Source organism: Sphaerodactylus townsendi, linkage group LG07 (genome assembly GCF_021028975.2).
Source record: "Sphaerodactylus townsendi isolate TG3544 linkage group LG07, MPM_Stown_v2.3, whole genome shotgun sequence".
Classification (NCBI taxonomy): Eukaryota; Metazoa; Chordata; class Lepidosauria; order Squamata; family Sphaerodactylidae; genus Sphaerodactylus; species Sphaerodactylus townsendi.
In genome coordinates this window covers 56,476,552-56,490,206 of record NC_059431.1, presented here as the reverse complement: position 1 = coordinate 56,490,206, position 13,655 = coordinate 56,476,552, and the positions used below count along the sequence as shown (strand labels likewise).

Sequence of the window (13,655 nt, the reverse complement as noted above, 5' to 3'; positions counted from 1 at the left end):
CCACACACGATATGACATCTGAAATACATTTTATAAAAACCTTGGGCGCAGTTGCAAGGCGAAAGAGTAGGACAGCAAGTTGGTAATAAACCTGCCCATAGGTAAACCTCAGGAATCTCCACCAACCCTTGTGGATGGCAACCTGAAAGTAAACATCCCAAAGGTCAAGGACCACCATCCGTATGGACAGTAAAGGAGACAATCCAGAATTTGCTTACGTCAATGTATTTGTTGAGCCTACGCAGGTCCAGTATAGGTCAGTAACCACCACCCTTTTTATCCATCCTGATATCCACCCTGGATCATTTTAATCCCCTTTCACCTGTAAATGATCTTTGGAATAAACTTGATGTTACTTAATACTTATGAAATGGGAACCCCATAGACCAAAAAATTTGAGTGTACAAGAGTTTAGCAATTTTTTGTCATTTATCCTATTCCGGATGGTGGTACACTGCAATGACAGTATAATACAGTTTGGACAGCTTCAGTGCATGCACTATTCTATGGGATGTTTAAAAAGTAAAAGTATCAGTTCACATGTGGCCCAGATGTAAGCATCCCACATGGCAACACCAAGCCTCATATAGTATCAATTTCCTTGCTGTTAAGTTCTAATCTAAGATTTTCGTCTGGAGTTTGAAGGATCATGGTGCACTTGATTAGCAGAATGAGAACCAGGGGTATGGAGAAAATGAGGTTCAGTTCAAGGAATCTGAAGGAACAAGCAGGAAGAAAGACTAATACAGACTAAAGCAGAGAGAATAACAGAGTGAGCGTATGTGTATATTATAAATATGGGAAGGGCTGTAGCTCAGTGGTAGAGCACCTACTTAGCAGGCAGAAGGTTCCAGGTTCTCCATCATCTCCAGTTAATTGTACCAGCCAGTAGGTGATGCAAGAGACCTCTCCCTGAGTTTCTGGAGAGCTGCTGTCAGGCTGACTAGACAATACTGATCTTGACAGACTGATAGTCTGATTTCGTGTAAGGCAACTTCATGTTGTAGAAGAAACTGACAAAGTAAAAAATTGGGTTTTGCAGTTTTCAGACACCATATTTTTAAATATCTATATAAGTATATGTATATATTTCTGTAACTAGCTGTATGTTTTCTCACCTCTCTTCCAAAAAAGTCGCTCAGCTTTTGAATAAAGTTTTTGTTTTCTGGGCAATTTTGTTTCATTTCTATAAATATATTGTTCCATTAACACATTTAATGAAATTCAGGAATGAGGAACAAATAATTTACATTGGAGAATGTCACCAACTCCAATGAAATATTCTAACTCATCTATCAGTCGTCCCTTCCAGTTTTGAACTTTGTCCTTTATCTGTTATATATGCAAATCTGCAGCCTACCTACCAGAAAGTCCAGAGTAAAGTACAAAGAAAACATACAAATTAATACAAAAAAGGAAACACCTCATATGTTCCATACTACATTTATTGTTTATCCTGCTTTACTGTTTGAGGGACTCAGTCCAAATAGTACCAGATAATCAGTAAGAAGAAAAGGTACTTAGTTCCCTTTGGGATTATTAAATAGGTGCCATAGTCACAATTCCCTTTAGTGTACTCCCCCTTGGCACATCTCTACAATGCAGCACTTAATAGTTGCTAATCCTCACTATCACTTGCTGCCCACTGATTCTGGCCCCAGACTAAACCTTCACATTCTATGCCTGTACAAGTTAATATCCTTAATAATCCTGAATAAGATTGGAGGAAAAATGCTTATTTATTCTACAGAAGGGGAAATAAAGCTCAAAACATCTCCTACTTAAGGAACAAATCCAGATCTGGGAATTCAGGTTAGAAGGCTGCAAAGGAAAGGTGGTAGAGGCTCAATTTGTAGTAGAGAAAAAGGCAAGAGGAATGACACTGAAGCTTTAGGGTGCAGCTACAACCCAGTTATACAGCAAATGCTTTGCAAACATAACATTCTGGGTTCAACCCAAAACAACTCCCAGAAGTTGTGAGATAGAAAAGACTTTGGAACAAGAGCAGAAAGGACTGCTGACTGAGTTCCTGGAGTGCTACCACCAGCCAGGCATACAGCTAGGAATACTAGCCAGGGTGTGGAGGGCCAGTGGCATGACTTGAAATAAGGCAGCTTCATAAACTCTTTCTCACCACATTTTGCCCGCGGTGCCCTGACTGCGAAGCAAGACCTGAAGGTATTGAATATTGCATGGGAAGAGGCTGAAACACTCAGCCATGACTGGAAATGCTGGAGAGCACTTGTTGCCTGATATGCTACTTAGCATGATGGACTTGATGATGATGATGATGATGATGATGATGATGATGATGATGATGATGATGATGATGATGATGATGATGATGATGATGATGATGATGATGATGATGATGATGATCTGCCTGTTTGTCCCTGCAATGCAACATATATACACCTGGGGGAAGCTGCTGGAAGAAGAAATGAGAATAAGCACAATCTATGGCCCATCACTTCTCCAGTGCAAAGTGTGTATTTCCCCAGCTACGGCACAGCTTTTCAGAAGCAGGTTCCTAGATCCAGGATATTTTTGCAACCATAAAGGGTTCCCCCCCCCTTCTCCTACCATGCTGATCTCTATATTCGTTAAAATGCACCTTCCAAAAACCAGCACCTCATATCCTACTTATAATTACAGTAACGTCTTCTACAATAGTTTACTAAGACTAGAGAATACATTTTAAAGTCACTGGACTATTATAAGTCAGCAGCCTTAACAAGTATACTGAGTTCACAAACAACAGGTATGCCTTGAGGATGACTTGCACAACCATACTTTCTGTAAAGCAACTCTCTGCATGCTTGAGCTGAAAAGAACTTCCCTATAAAATGATTCATTTATTTGAACATGAGGGAGCACGGCAAAAGCAACAGGCTACTCACCCAAGAGCAGAGTTTTGGAAAGTCTCTAACTCCTCCCCTCATACACTGACCCCACAGGTGGGGAGGAGTTAGTCTTACAGAATAAAGAGAAGGAATGTTATTTTCTATTTGGTATGTATTTTAAATAAGAATCAAGATGCATTAAGATATATATTTCTAGGACAATCAATCCCACTTTTAGATAAGGGATTAATCTTATGGGGCCTGCAAAAAAAATCTTTAGTTTTAAAAATGTCAATAGACATGTACCAGATCTAGGCTCTATTTTAATTAAAACCATGCTAAGTTTTCCATGAAAAAACCCCTGGCCCTGCTTGTTTCACCCTCACATTTATTAAGATTTCTTTCCAAAGAACAAAAAGGCAACAAATGCACTTCATGTCAGATTTCTTCATGTCAGATTTCAAAATTAAAAAGATTTACATCTCCGTCTTAAAGCTCCAAGCTGATTAGCAGCTCTACCTCAAAGCTTCAGCTATTTATGCCATGCCTCAACATAAGATAATGCTGCTGGCAATTAGTATGATTTAAGTTTCTGAGCTACATTTGAACTCACAAAGATGTCTTTTTTTTGCCATCACCTTTTTAGTTTGACAGACTGAATGGTACCTAGAAGACCTTGGTGATACACCAGGCCTAATAATTAGCACTGATAACCATTTTCCTACAAAATAAACACTAAACTATAAAAAGTATTTTTTACTAAACATTCCTTCATAGTAGCACATGGCGGCTACATCTCTTGATAGCCCATTTCTAGTTTTTACATTCCCCTTTCTATTTATATTTCCAACTTTTTCTTAAATTCTACAGTCCTTGATCTTCACAGTGTTTCTCAAACGGGTGTGAGGAATTCACCAGACATTAACAAACATATTCAGCAACATCTACTCCAGTCTACAACTCTTATTGTATGACACCTTGCCAATTTAAATACAGGAGGAGAAATCTTCTACATAAACTACAAAAGTAAAGACCTTTACCAGAAGTACCGTATATACTTGTGTATAAGTCGAGTTTTTCAGCACATTTTTTGTGCTGAAAAAGCCCCCTCAACTTATACACAAGTCAGCTGTATTTTAAAAAATGTTAGGGTTTTTATTTTGTTGGCCTCCAGGGGTGCAGTTTTTAGACTAGCAGCACCAGAATGTCAGGATATTATCAGGTGACACTCCTGATGATACCTGCCATGTTTGGTAAAGTTTGGTTCAGGGGGTCCAAAGTTACGGACCCCCAAAGGGGGTGCCCCCATCCACCATTGTCTCCAATGTAAACTAATAGTAGATTGGGCTACATTTTGAGGGTCCATAACTTTGGACCCCTTGAACCAAACTTCACTAAACCTGAGTGGTATCATCAGGATAATCTCTTGCTGATACCAGCCAGGTTTGGAGATGTTAGGTTCAGGGAGTCAAAAGTTATGGATCCCCAAAGTAGGTGCTCCCATCCCCCACTGTTTCCAATGGAAGCTAATAGTATTTTTTTATTTTTTATTTTTATTTATTTATTTATTTATTTATTTATTTATTAATTATTGCATTTTTATACCGCCCTCCCCCGGAGGGCTCAGGTATAAGGGTAGATGGGGCTACCCTTTTGAGGGTCCATAACTTTGGACCCCCTCAACCAAACTTCACCAAACCTGGGTGGTATCATCAGGAGGGTCTCCTAAAGATACTCTGAAATGTTGTTACTGCTAACATAAACATTCCTCCCGACAGGTTGTGTGACTGTCCCTTCTGGAACAGTTATTTTCCTATTCAATTACCTGGGCCAAAATGAATCTGTAAGGCAAAACAGCAACTGTCAAGGTACACCAAGTCTTTTGGCTCCCAAAGAGACATTTCTGCTTTAATTTTTAAAAATAATATTGTCTTATTTTTTGAGCTTAATTCAATACAATTCAATACAAAAGTAATAATAATAATAAAGGAAAACAGATATATACTGCATGTCGGTTGGTTTTTGCAAGAGACTGGAAGAAGAGAACCTGAACCTCAAGAAAGTACATGGCTAGATAAAGCTAGGGAATTATATTTATTCATTAGACTTAAGGCCCTTCAAAAGCTAGATATACATTGGAAATTATTACTGAAATGAGGTCTGCAGTAATCAAGCAATGCACTCCTAAAGAGGGATAGTTGCAGCATGGTTGGGAATGGTGCAGACACCACACCTCCTAAAATTCTTGCTGTGCCTGCAACCAGCAAGCCAAAGGTGACACTCCCCTGATCTCTGTGAAATCCCCCTATGCAACACAATGGGCTGTGCCCACCTTTTTGCTAGCATGTCGGCAGCAGAAAATGGGGGCATTTCCAGGCCAAAGAAGCTCCGGAAGCTACCTAAAGCTGGCTCTGCCCCCCAGGAATGCCCCCTATAGCATAGGTTCCTGTGCTGAAGGAGCACTGGCGCAGTGGCAGTGCTGGTGCCCAGGAGTAGTGCTGCTGCATGGTTCCCCAACACCAGCACAAATGCCTCTGCGCTGGTGTAAATGCCCCTTACACTGACATAAGTGGCATTTCCACTGGTGGCAGGATCATACTGTCTCCTCAGTGGTTTTGGCTTCCTCTCCCCTCACAGGAGTGAACTATAAATATTCTAAGTTAACAAAGAAAAGACAATATGTTGTGAAAAAATATGCACAAGATGTTCCTATGTGGAAAACCACAATTCAGGCAGTTTTTAATGCTGACTTTTTCTATGACTGTTTTAAAAGATGTTGTATGCATCCATGCCTATCAAATTTTGAAGTACTTAAACTAAACAGTTTTCGTAGAATTAATCCATCCTTCCAGACATTTTTAATTCTGAGCATCCTGATAGACAGTCAGCACAATGTAGTGGTTTAAGTGCTGGACTAGGATCTGGGAAACCCAGGTTCAAATGCACACAGAAGCTTGCTAGGTAACCTTGGGCCAGTCATACAGTCTCACCTAATCTACCTCACAGTGTCCTTGTGAGGATAAAACTGAATACAAAAGAATGATGTAAGCTGCTTTGGATTCATATTGAGGAGAAAGATGAGATAAATAAAAGACACTGTGGGGACCTATCCCCTCCACAATAGTAGGGTCCCACTTTTATTTTGGATTTAGTTGCTTTAATAGGCACCCCCTTTAAAGTCACCTGGGTTCAGCCATGACATTAGCGAGTCCCAGGAATGAGGAAGGGCATTGGTGGAATTAAAACTGATTAAATGCTATCTCTGCTAGCTCTGTAGCATATCTTTTTTAAGGACAAAATAATTTTTAATGCTGAAAGTTACATGATGAAACAGCTTTATAATTGTGAAAGATATACAGAATTTTTGCCAAATTTCTATTTGTGAAGCCACAGCAACTTCAGTGCTGTTTAAAAGGACAACCTCATGTACAATGTACAATTGGACTTAAGTTATAGCTCTTCTTTAGATAATCCATTTGATGTGGTTTTTCATCTTTCTTTCTTTTTTGGCTGTCAAACTGTTCACAGAATTTCTTCCTTCCATTGACTAGGGAGTTTATCTAAGTTGGTCCTGATTAGATACCTTTGAAATACCAGTACACTTTCAGAATGTGTGGGGTCAAGTATCTCTCTACAATTTTGTCATTTTGAATTGTATATGTTTAGGGGGAAAGGGAGAGACAAACAGCAGCAATTTAAAGAAAAAGTGAGCAGCGTGAGAGCAAACAGCTTGTGTAGGAAGACTTCTCAGCCCTCTGACTGAAAGGCCTCAACAGGAACTGCAGGAAATCTAGAACAGGATTCTCATGAAAATACAAAATAACAGACTAGAATTGCTTTTACATATATAAATATGCTAAGACAAAGCGCCAATTAAATGGATTTTCTCCCTGCTATTTTATTGTTTTTTTGCAAAAAGATGAAAGACTGAAGGAAGGCCATTCCAAAAATGTATTTCATTCCAAAAACCTTTATATTACATTTTGTTAGCAGTTTATGCAGACATACTTTCAACAATACCTGTTCCAATGATGCAGATTAGCATATGCAATACCATTCTCTCAGAGCAAGTAAGCATGCCAACTTTCCAAGTGCTAACACAACTGCAAGTGTGACTGGGTGTTGAACAGTTACAAGTAGGGTGCTTTTTTTATCCTACCCCTATTCCAAAGGGTTCAGGGTCCCTTGTCTGCGACAAACTGCACAGTTTGATGGATGCAAGAAGCTGCTTTAGTTGCAACTGAGGTGGTAACCTGTATGTTAACCTACCTGAAGAATGATAATAATAATTGCTGGTGTACCTTTACTGTCACCTGTTTAACATTAAGTCCATAGTGGGCATACCTCCTGACAATACATATTAGCATTCAAACAAGGCAGAATTTATGGTGATGAAGCTTAGTGTGTGATCTCTTAATAATGCTCATTAGTTATCATGCTTTCATTCCCCCATAACATCCAAGCAGCTCCAAATTCCCCCATAAAATCCAAGCAGCACGTTTCTATTTCATCAAAACCACCAGATAAGACAGAAAAAAAGAGGGGGAGGGACTAAGGCCGTAAGTTTCATGGCTCCCTGGTACAAGACCAACAAGCTGTCCCCTGGCCGCAGAACAGTGAATGACTCTCTTTATTACAGTTACCTAGGCTGGAAGATCAGGAAAAAAGTACTATGAAAAGTACTATTTTTTCCAGGGGAACAAGTAAAACACCTGTGCAGAATTTCAAAACAAGAAACTGCTTCTATGGATTTAGAAAGCTTTTGCACATAATTCACCAGTAAATTCTCCTGTACGAGCTCCACAGTTAATGGGAACTTTTGTCTTTCCATGCTGTCTCACAGATAACTCAATGGGCTTTCAGAGAGATTGACTTTGAGGATGCAGGGGATGAGCCAGTCAGTTCAGTGATGAATCCTTCCAAATCCACCAACTACTTACAACTCAAACAACTCAAAGTGATGCCACCAAATTCATGCAAGTGCTATATAAATAACAGTAACAGTTGACATGCAAAATTGATTGTGGCATTCCAACAAGGAGTCCATAGGTTTTGCTTTGATCTACTGGCCAGCTATTATTTGTGGCTGCCACTAACCCCTCTTCTATGTTCTGTAGCTTATGCTCTTTGGAAAGAGATTGGTTCATTTTTGCTGCAGACTAGGGAAGGTTAGCACTAAGGGAGTCTCTTCTTAACAGCACAAGCTATACGTTTAGCTTTTTTAACCTTCTTTAAACAATAGCACAGAAGCTCCTCTTTCACCCAGCTATCCTGGGTCCTCTTCAATTTGCTGAAAGCTCGTGGGAAGGTGAGGTAGGATTCACCAGGTTTTAGGATCCTGGCTTCTAACTCATTGAGTATTGAAAAAGAGTGTAGCCTTAAACATCATTTAGCTTCAGCCTGTTTTCTTCCTTTCCAGGAAGGAACTGGCCCATGATATTTTAAAACTATTAATGAAACTTCCAGAGTCATAAGACTTAAAAGTGAGATATTCAGAGTCAAATATTTTACTCAAATCATACAGCAGCCTCATCCTCTGACACTGGGATTACAACTCACACAGACACCTAATTTCAACTCAAAGGGCAGGATTCACAGCCAGGCTGGTCTCACGAATGCAGTTAAGAACGAATCACTAAAATCTGACTGATTTAAGAGACTTTTGCCCCACCTTTCCATCATATCCAGACTTCTAGGCAGTTTATAAAATCTGTCAGGAATACAACACAGTAATACGCACATAAAAGTTGATGGATGACATTTCAACTGTCCTGTCCTCGTGGTCTTCCTGTCACAGTTCTCTTGAACTAAGGCAGCCAAACACTTCTCATAATAAATTACCAATCTTCTAGTCAGTCGCTAATGCCACTTGCTCTAGGAATGAGGCTTCTTCTCCACTGCTGTTATAATTCTTCTAATCGTTCCCAGCTTGGCAACCACAATGGTCAAAGAGATAATGAGGGTAGATGCTGTTCTGTGGCATTCCTTGTATGCCAAGGACTTCTCACTATAGCTGGTTCAAAAAAATTAATAATCTTCACTAATGGATCCAAGTCCAGGCACAACAGGGAAGTGCCTGTATGATGCCTGTTCTTCTGAGAGTGGTTTTTACAGAAGTTTGTTATGAGTATCTTTTATACACTTCCAGTCAACTGGGTCATCTACAGAGGAAACTCACCTCTTTCATTTTAAGCAAATGTAATTTCTACCTTATCAACACCTATGCTAGTATAAATGTTCCTAACAACAGTCAGCTAGTAGAACTAGCAAGCTGATCATGAATATAAACACTAATGACAATCATCACATGGGTCTAAAAGAAAGAACCTCCCAATGTTCCACAAAAGGTGTTCATGGTCAAAGCAACAACAGAACATATATCTTCAATATTATTTTTGCACATTAAAATACTTCCCCCCCCCATGCCCCTTTCTTTTCTTATCCAAAACTGCATCCATGTCGCACGTGAACCAAAGGTGAAAAGTCTAAATCCAGCCACATTCCCATCTGCTTTGTGCACAACAACCTGCCTAAAAAAGAGGCTCTGTCCAGGCCGGGGTTTTGCATCGGGCAGCTTCTCAAGTCCACTTCTTGGCCTAATTTGCACAGCTGTGGCTGCAAGCTGCTCCGCATCCTGCCTTCCCCAGCAGCTACTGCACGCGGCTCTATTAAGCCTTCCACCGCACATGTTTGTTTTGGGGAGCCCACGTTCCTGTCCTACTGCCTCACCCGCCACTGGCCAGGTCAGAGGGTGGTAAGAGCCTGGACAGGAGGGGGTGCAGCGCCATCTCACACTCCTTTGCCTTCAACGGGGGGGCACATGCATGAGCACAACCTCGCAGGGAGGCGCATCACTCGCATGCACTGTCCCCGCTCCAAGGAGGAGAAAGATGAGGAGCAAGAAGAAGGTGGAGCAGATCAAAATGCAGGAAGTTAGAAACAAGCAGCAAAAGACTAAAGTTTTAGTGAATCCACCATGTGTGTGTAAAGTGTTAAGTTGAAGCCAATTTATGGCAACCCCTTATGGGGTTTTAAGGGAAAAGACTAACAGAAGTAGTTTGCCATTGCCTACCTCTGAATAGCAACTCTGGTATTCTTGGGTGGTCTTGCATTCAATTAGTAACCAGGGCGGACCCTGCTTAACTTCCAAGACCTGCCAAGATCCAGCTAGCCTGAGCCATCCAGATCAGTATGAACTCACCATACCAGAAAATTAGTGAGGAAAGGAAGGAAGAACCCCATTGTATGAATTGTCAGGAATCAAGAGGACAAGGCTGACTTCCAGAAAAAAATGGAACCCACAACACCTCAGGTCTGAAATCCTTTCATACTATATGACACTGTAGCTTACCTTTAATAGTCCATTCCTATCATGCTGCTGTGTGAACAAAGCGCAGCAGCACATTTTCTTTTTTAGACAAAGGTCACATTAATATTTGTAGGTCTTAAAAATTAAGTGTATATCACTCTAATTACTTCATTTGCAAACTGCCATTGTAACAGCCAAATGCTCCCACAAGAAGTAATACTCAGTCATTCCTAGATAAAGTCAAATATGCTGCTTTAAAGATTCATTGACACTGAAATCCATGTCCTTTTAGAGTATATAAAGCTGGGAAATTGAGAGAGAGAGGAAAAAACCACGCTTAACAGTAATATATTTTACTGCAAAAAATTTAAATGTAAAAAAGAGCAAAAATAAGATTTAAACATAAGATTTAAAGGTTTATATCACACAGCCCTAAATATCTCCAATTTGAAATTCTTCCCATAAATAAAGCACCATCTGCAACCAGAATCCAATCCAATTTACTGTAAGATAAATTATTCCTTGTTGTCAAGGTGATTTCATGGTAGCATCCTGGGGAAACGCAGATTAAACAAAGCCCCAAAGAACTGGGAGGGGTGTTTATTTTATAGTAGATTAGACATGAATTTACCAAAATCTCTCTCAATTTGTCAGTTCACAATCATTGCTAGCTTCAGATATTCCTCCAGTTAAAATACTTTTAATTTAGAATGCACATATCCCTCACACATGAAATCAACTGGAGATCAAAAATGACAATACAACTGTTGTAATACGAGAACATTAATCTTAGCCAGTTTGTTCAGAGCAATTCATTTGTTTCCTTATATCCCTTTCACTTCACAGCTGTAGATCAATACAAGTCAAGTGTTTCAATTTTAAAAGACATTTTTATTTCTCACTCTTAATTTTTCCAGTACAAATCAGACAACAGCAACTCCTCAGCGAGTTTCCTGTACCATAAAACAAAATTTACCACTTGCTCAGAAGGACATCACAAGGCAGATTTCCCCATCCATGTTCCACAAGTATAGGTGGGGAACTCCACATGGAGAAATAGACCAATGTAAATAAGTGAGAGAGAATAATTGGAAAGAAGGTGCTTGAATGTGTGATAAATTGACCCTTGACAAAATTACACTTACCCTGTTTCCATTTTTAACTTTTCAAATGTAGCAGTCAAGACCTGCCACGCAAAAGCTACCAAAAAGAATGTAATCCCAGATTCTGCACCTCAGCTCTCAGCACTTAGTTCCATGTCTATGATCCATGAAAACTGAACTAAAGCAATTTGTTTTGCAAATCTGCCAAAGAAACAATCTGCCCTTTAAACTAAACAATGGCTTGTCTTTTTTGGTCATAGGAAACTGTGGTAATAGGAAACTGTGGCAAACGTAGTATAAAAACCTCTAAACTGCACACCTCCAAACTGCACACGTGGTTTTCCTTTATTAACATCCTGGAATAAAATGGAAATATATTCCAGTTCATATATTTTTACTATTGAGGCTTCTTCTCAGGGGTCCAAGCTAAAAGGCCTCCAAGGTCTGCAGTCTGTTGGGGTTCCTTAAATTAGGATAATAGCTTTCCTACTACAAATGCATTTCTCACACTAAAATAGTTTTGCATCAATTCAGAGCACTTAACATTTAACAACCAAGCTCTGGTTTGTGATCAAGAACCAATTTCAGAAACCTAAACAGTACAAAACTATTTCTGCTATTAGAGTCATTAACAAGTACTCAGCATCAGTTTCATTTGTATATTGATTTTTTTAATTAAGTGAGTAGACAGAGTTCTGTTTCACCTATTGTTGTATGCAGATTACAAAGGTAAACACAGGGTCTCACAACTTGCTTCACAATTGATTCAACGATGTTATGAGAAAAAACATTCAACATTCAGGAGAAATGAAGAATACATGAAAGAGCTTTACTGCCCCCTGGCGAACCAATGCAAACATACACATTTAGGTCAATGTTTAAATATTCAACCAGAGAACACGAATTCCATGTTTCTCAAATTGATGATTTCCCATACAACAACAAATATAGTCTTGTAGCTACAACAGAGGAAGGGAAGATAATATGTTAAAGCTGGATAAAAAAGAAAAAAGGGGGAACTATCTGGATCAAGTTTACATATGCTTTTCAAAATAAATAAATGAAAGGAAGAATAGTTCATAGTTCAAATACTTTTATAAAAAGATCTATAAGATCTCATTTTATTTTAGAAGGTTTTGTTAAGAGGTAAGATACAATTTATACATGTTACTCATTAGTAATTGCATACAACACAGAGACGGTTTTCAAAATCATTACTTCAATTGCATTGCACAAAGGCCTATGCAATGTAAAAATACTGATCAACTGGTTCACATTTTAAAAACCACGTCAAAACATTGAATAATGAGTTATTATCTGCAGAACTGGAGCCTAGTAAGAAGCAAGCAAGACTTAAGTATTTGGGCAAGAATTCACAGGCACAGTAGAATGTATACAGGGTCATTACAACACATACACTTTCTTGAACTGCAAGTAACTGTCCTCGGGAAAGAATGTGATGGAAACTGGATTACCTAAAAACTAAGTTTAATAAGCAGATTCTTTTTTTACTGTAGATTATGTGACAGCAAAACACCAAAACTAATAAAAACCAACTATGCACAAGGTTGTATGCCAACAGTTCGACTGGATTGCTCCTACAATTATGGGCATACCTACAGTTTTATCAGCAACTATCACCATAATTAAATAAGCTTCATATTTAAAGGTTCTGAGTCACTTTCAACCTTACAAGAGGAACACAAGAGCTGAAGTACATTAATATTTGTCTAACAATGAATAATGGGTTGCAAGTTACAGTACAACTATGAAATTCTTTTAAAAATCCATCCAACTTCAAAGGGCAACATCACTTAGGTTGTTAAAAACATATACGCCATTTAATGTATATTTTTGGAACCTGAGAACTAGGCAAGCTTGCTGATCTACAGCAAAGAACATTACATAAAGTACAGGGGGAAATCTTCTTACCTTTGAATCTTGATTGATCACTCCAAGTTCCAATACAGCTTGAGGAGACTTCTGTTTTGCTTGTGTAGACTGAGCCATTTGAAGATTAAGCTGCCATCCAATTGTCTCAAGCTATAATACACAAATGCATATTACAATAACATGCATCAAGAAAACAATGCAATTTTTTTCCCAGTTAAAACCACTTTAGTGATTGGAGTCAGCAAAAGGCAGCCTGGGAACTGCAGAGGGAATGATGGTTTCAACAAAATTTCATAATTCATCCTTTCCTCAATTGCCTATGCTTGAGAAGTACTATGTGAGAATGAGATCTTCTTTAACAAGTTGATCTGGTCTCCCAGAATGTGTCCCGTCATGCCTGACAACACTACCAAAAAAATAAATTTGTAGTATTTTGATTTCTTATCTAGTTTTGGTTCCATAAGACTAACTGTGCTGCTTCTCCAACAACTGCTCAAAACTCAAGCT

General features: G+C 39.0%; 1 protein-coding gene across 1 annotated transcript in view; it reads right to left on the bottom strand.

The window, feature by feature from the left end:
- The window catches only part of COMMD10 (COMM domain containing 10), a 71,006-nt gene that overhangs the window by 38,154 nt on the left and 19,197 nt on the right, over positions 1-13,655 (bottom strand). Inside the window, exon 5 of the mRNA XM_048504112.1 lies at positions 13,188-13,298. Coding sequence (XP_048360069.1) covers positions 13,188-13,298 — 111 coding nt within the window. The remainder of the gene's footprint in view (positions 1-13,187; positions 13,299-13,655) is intronic.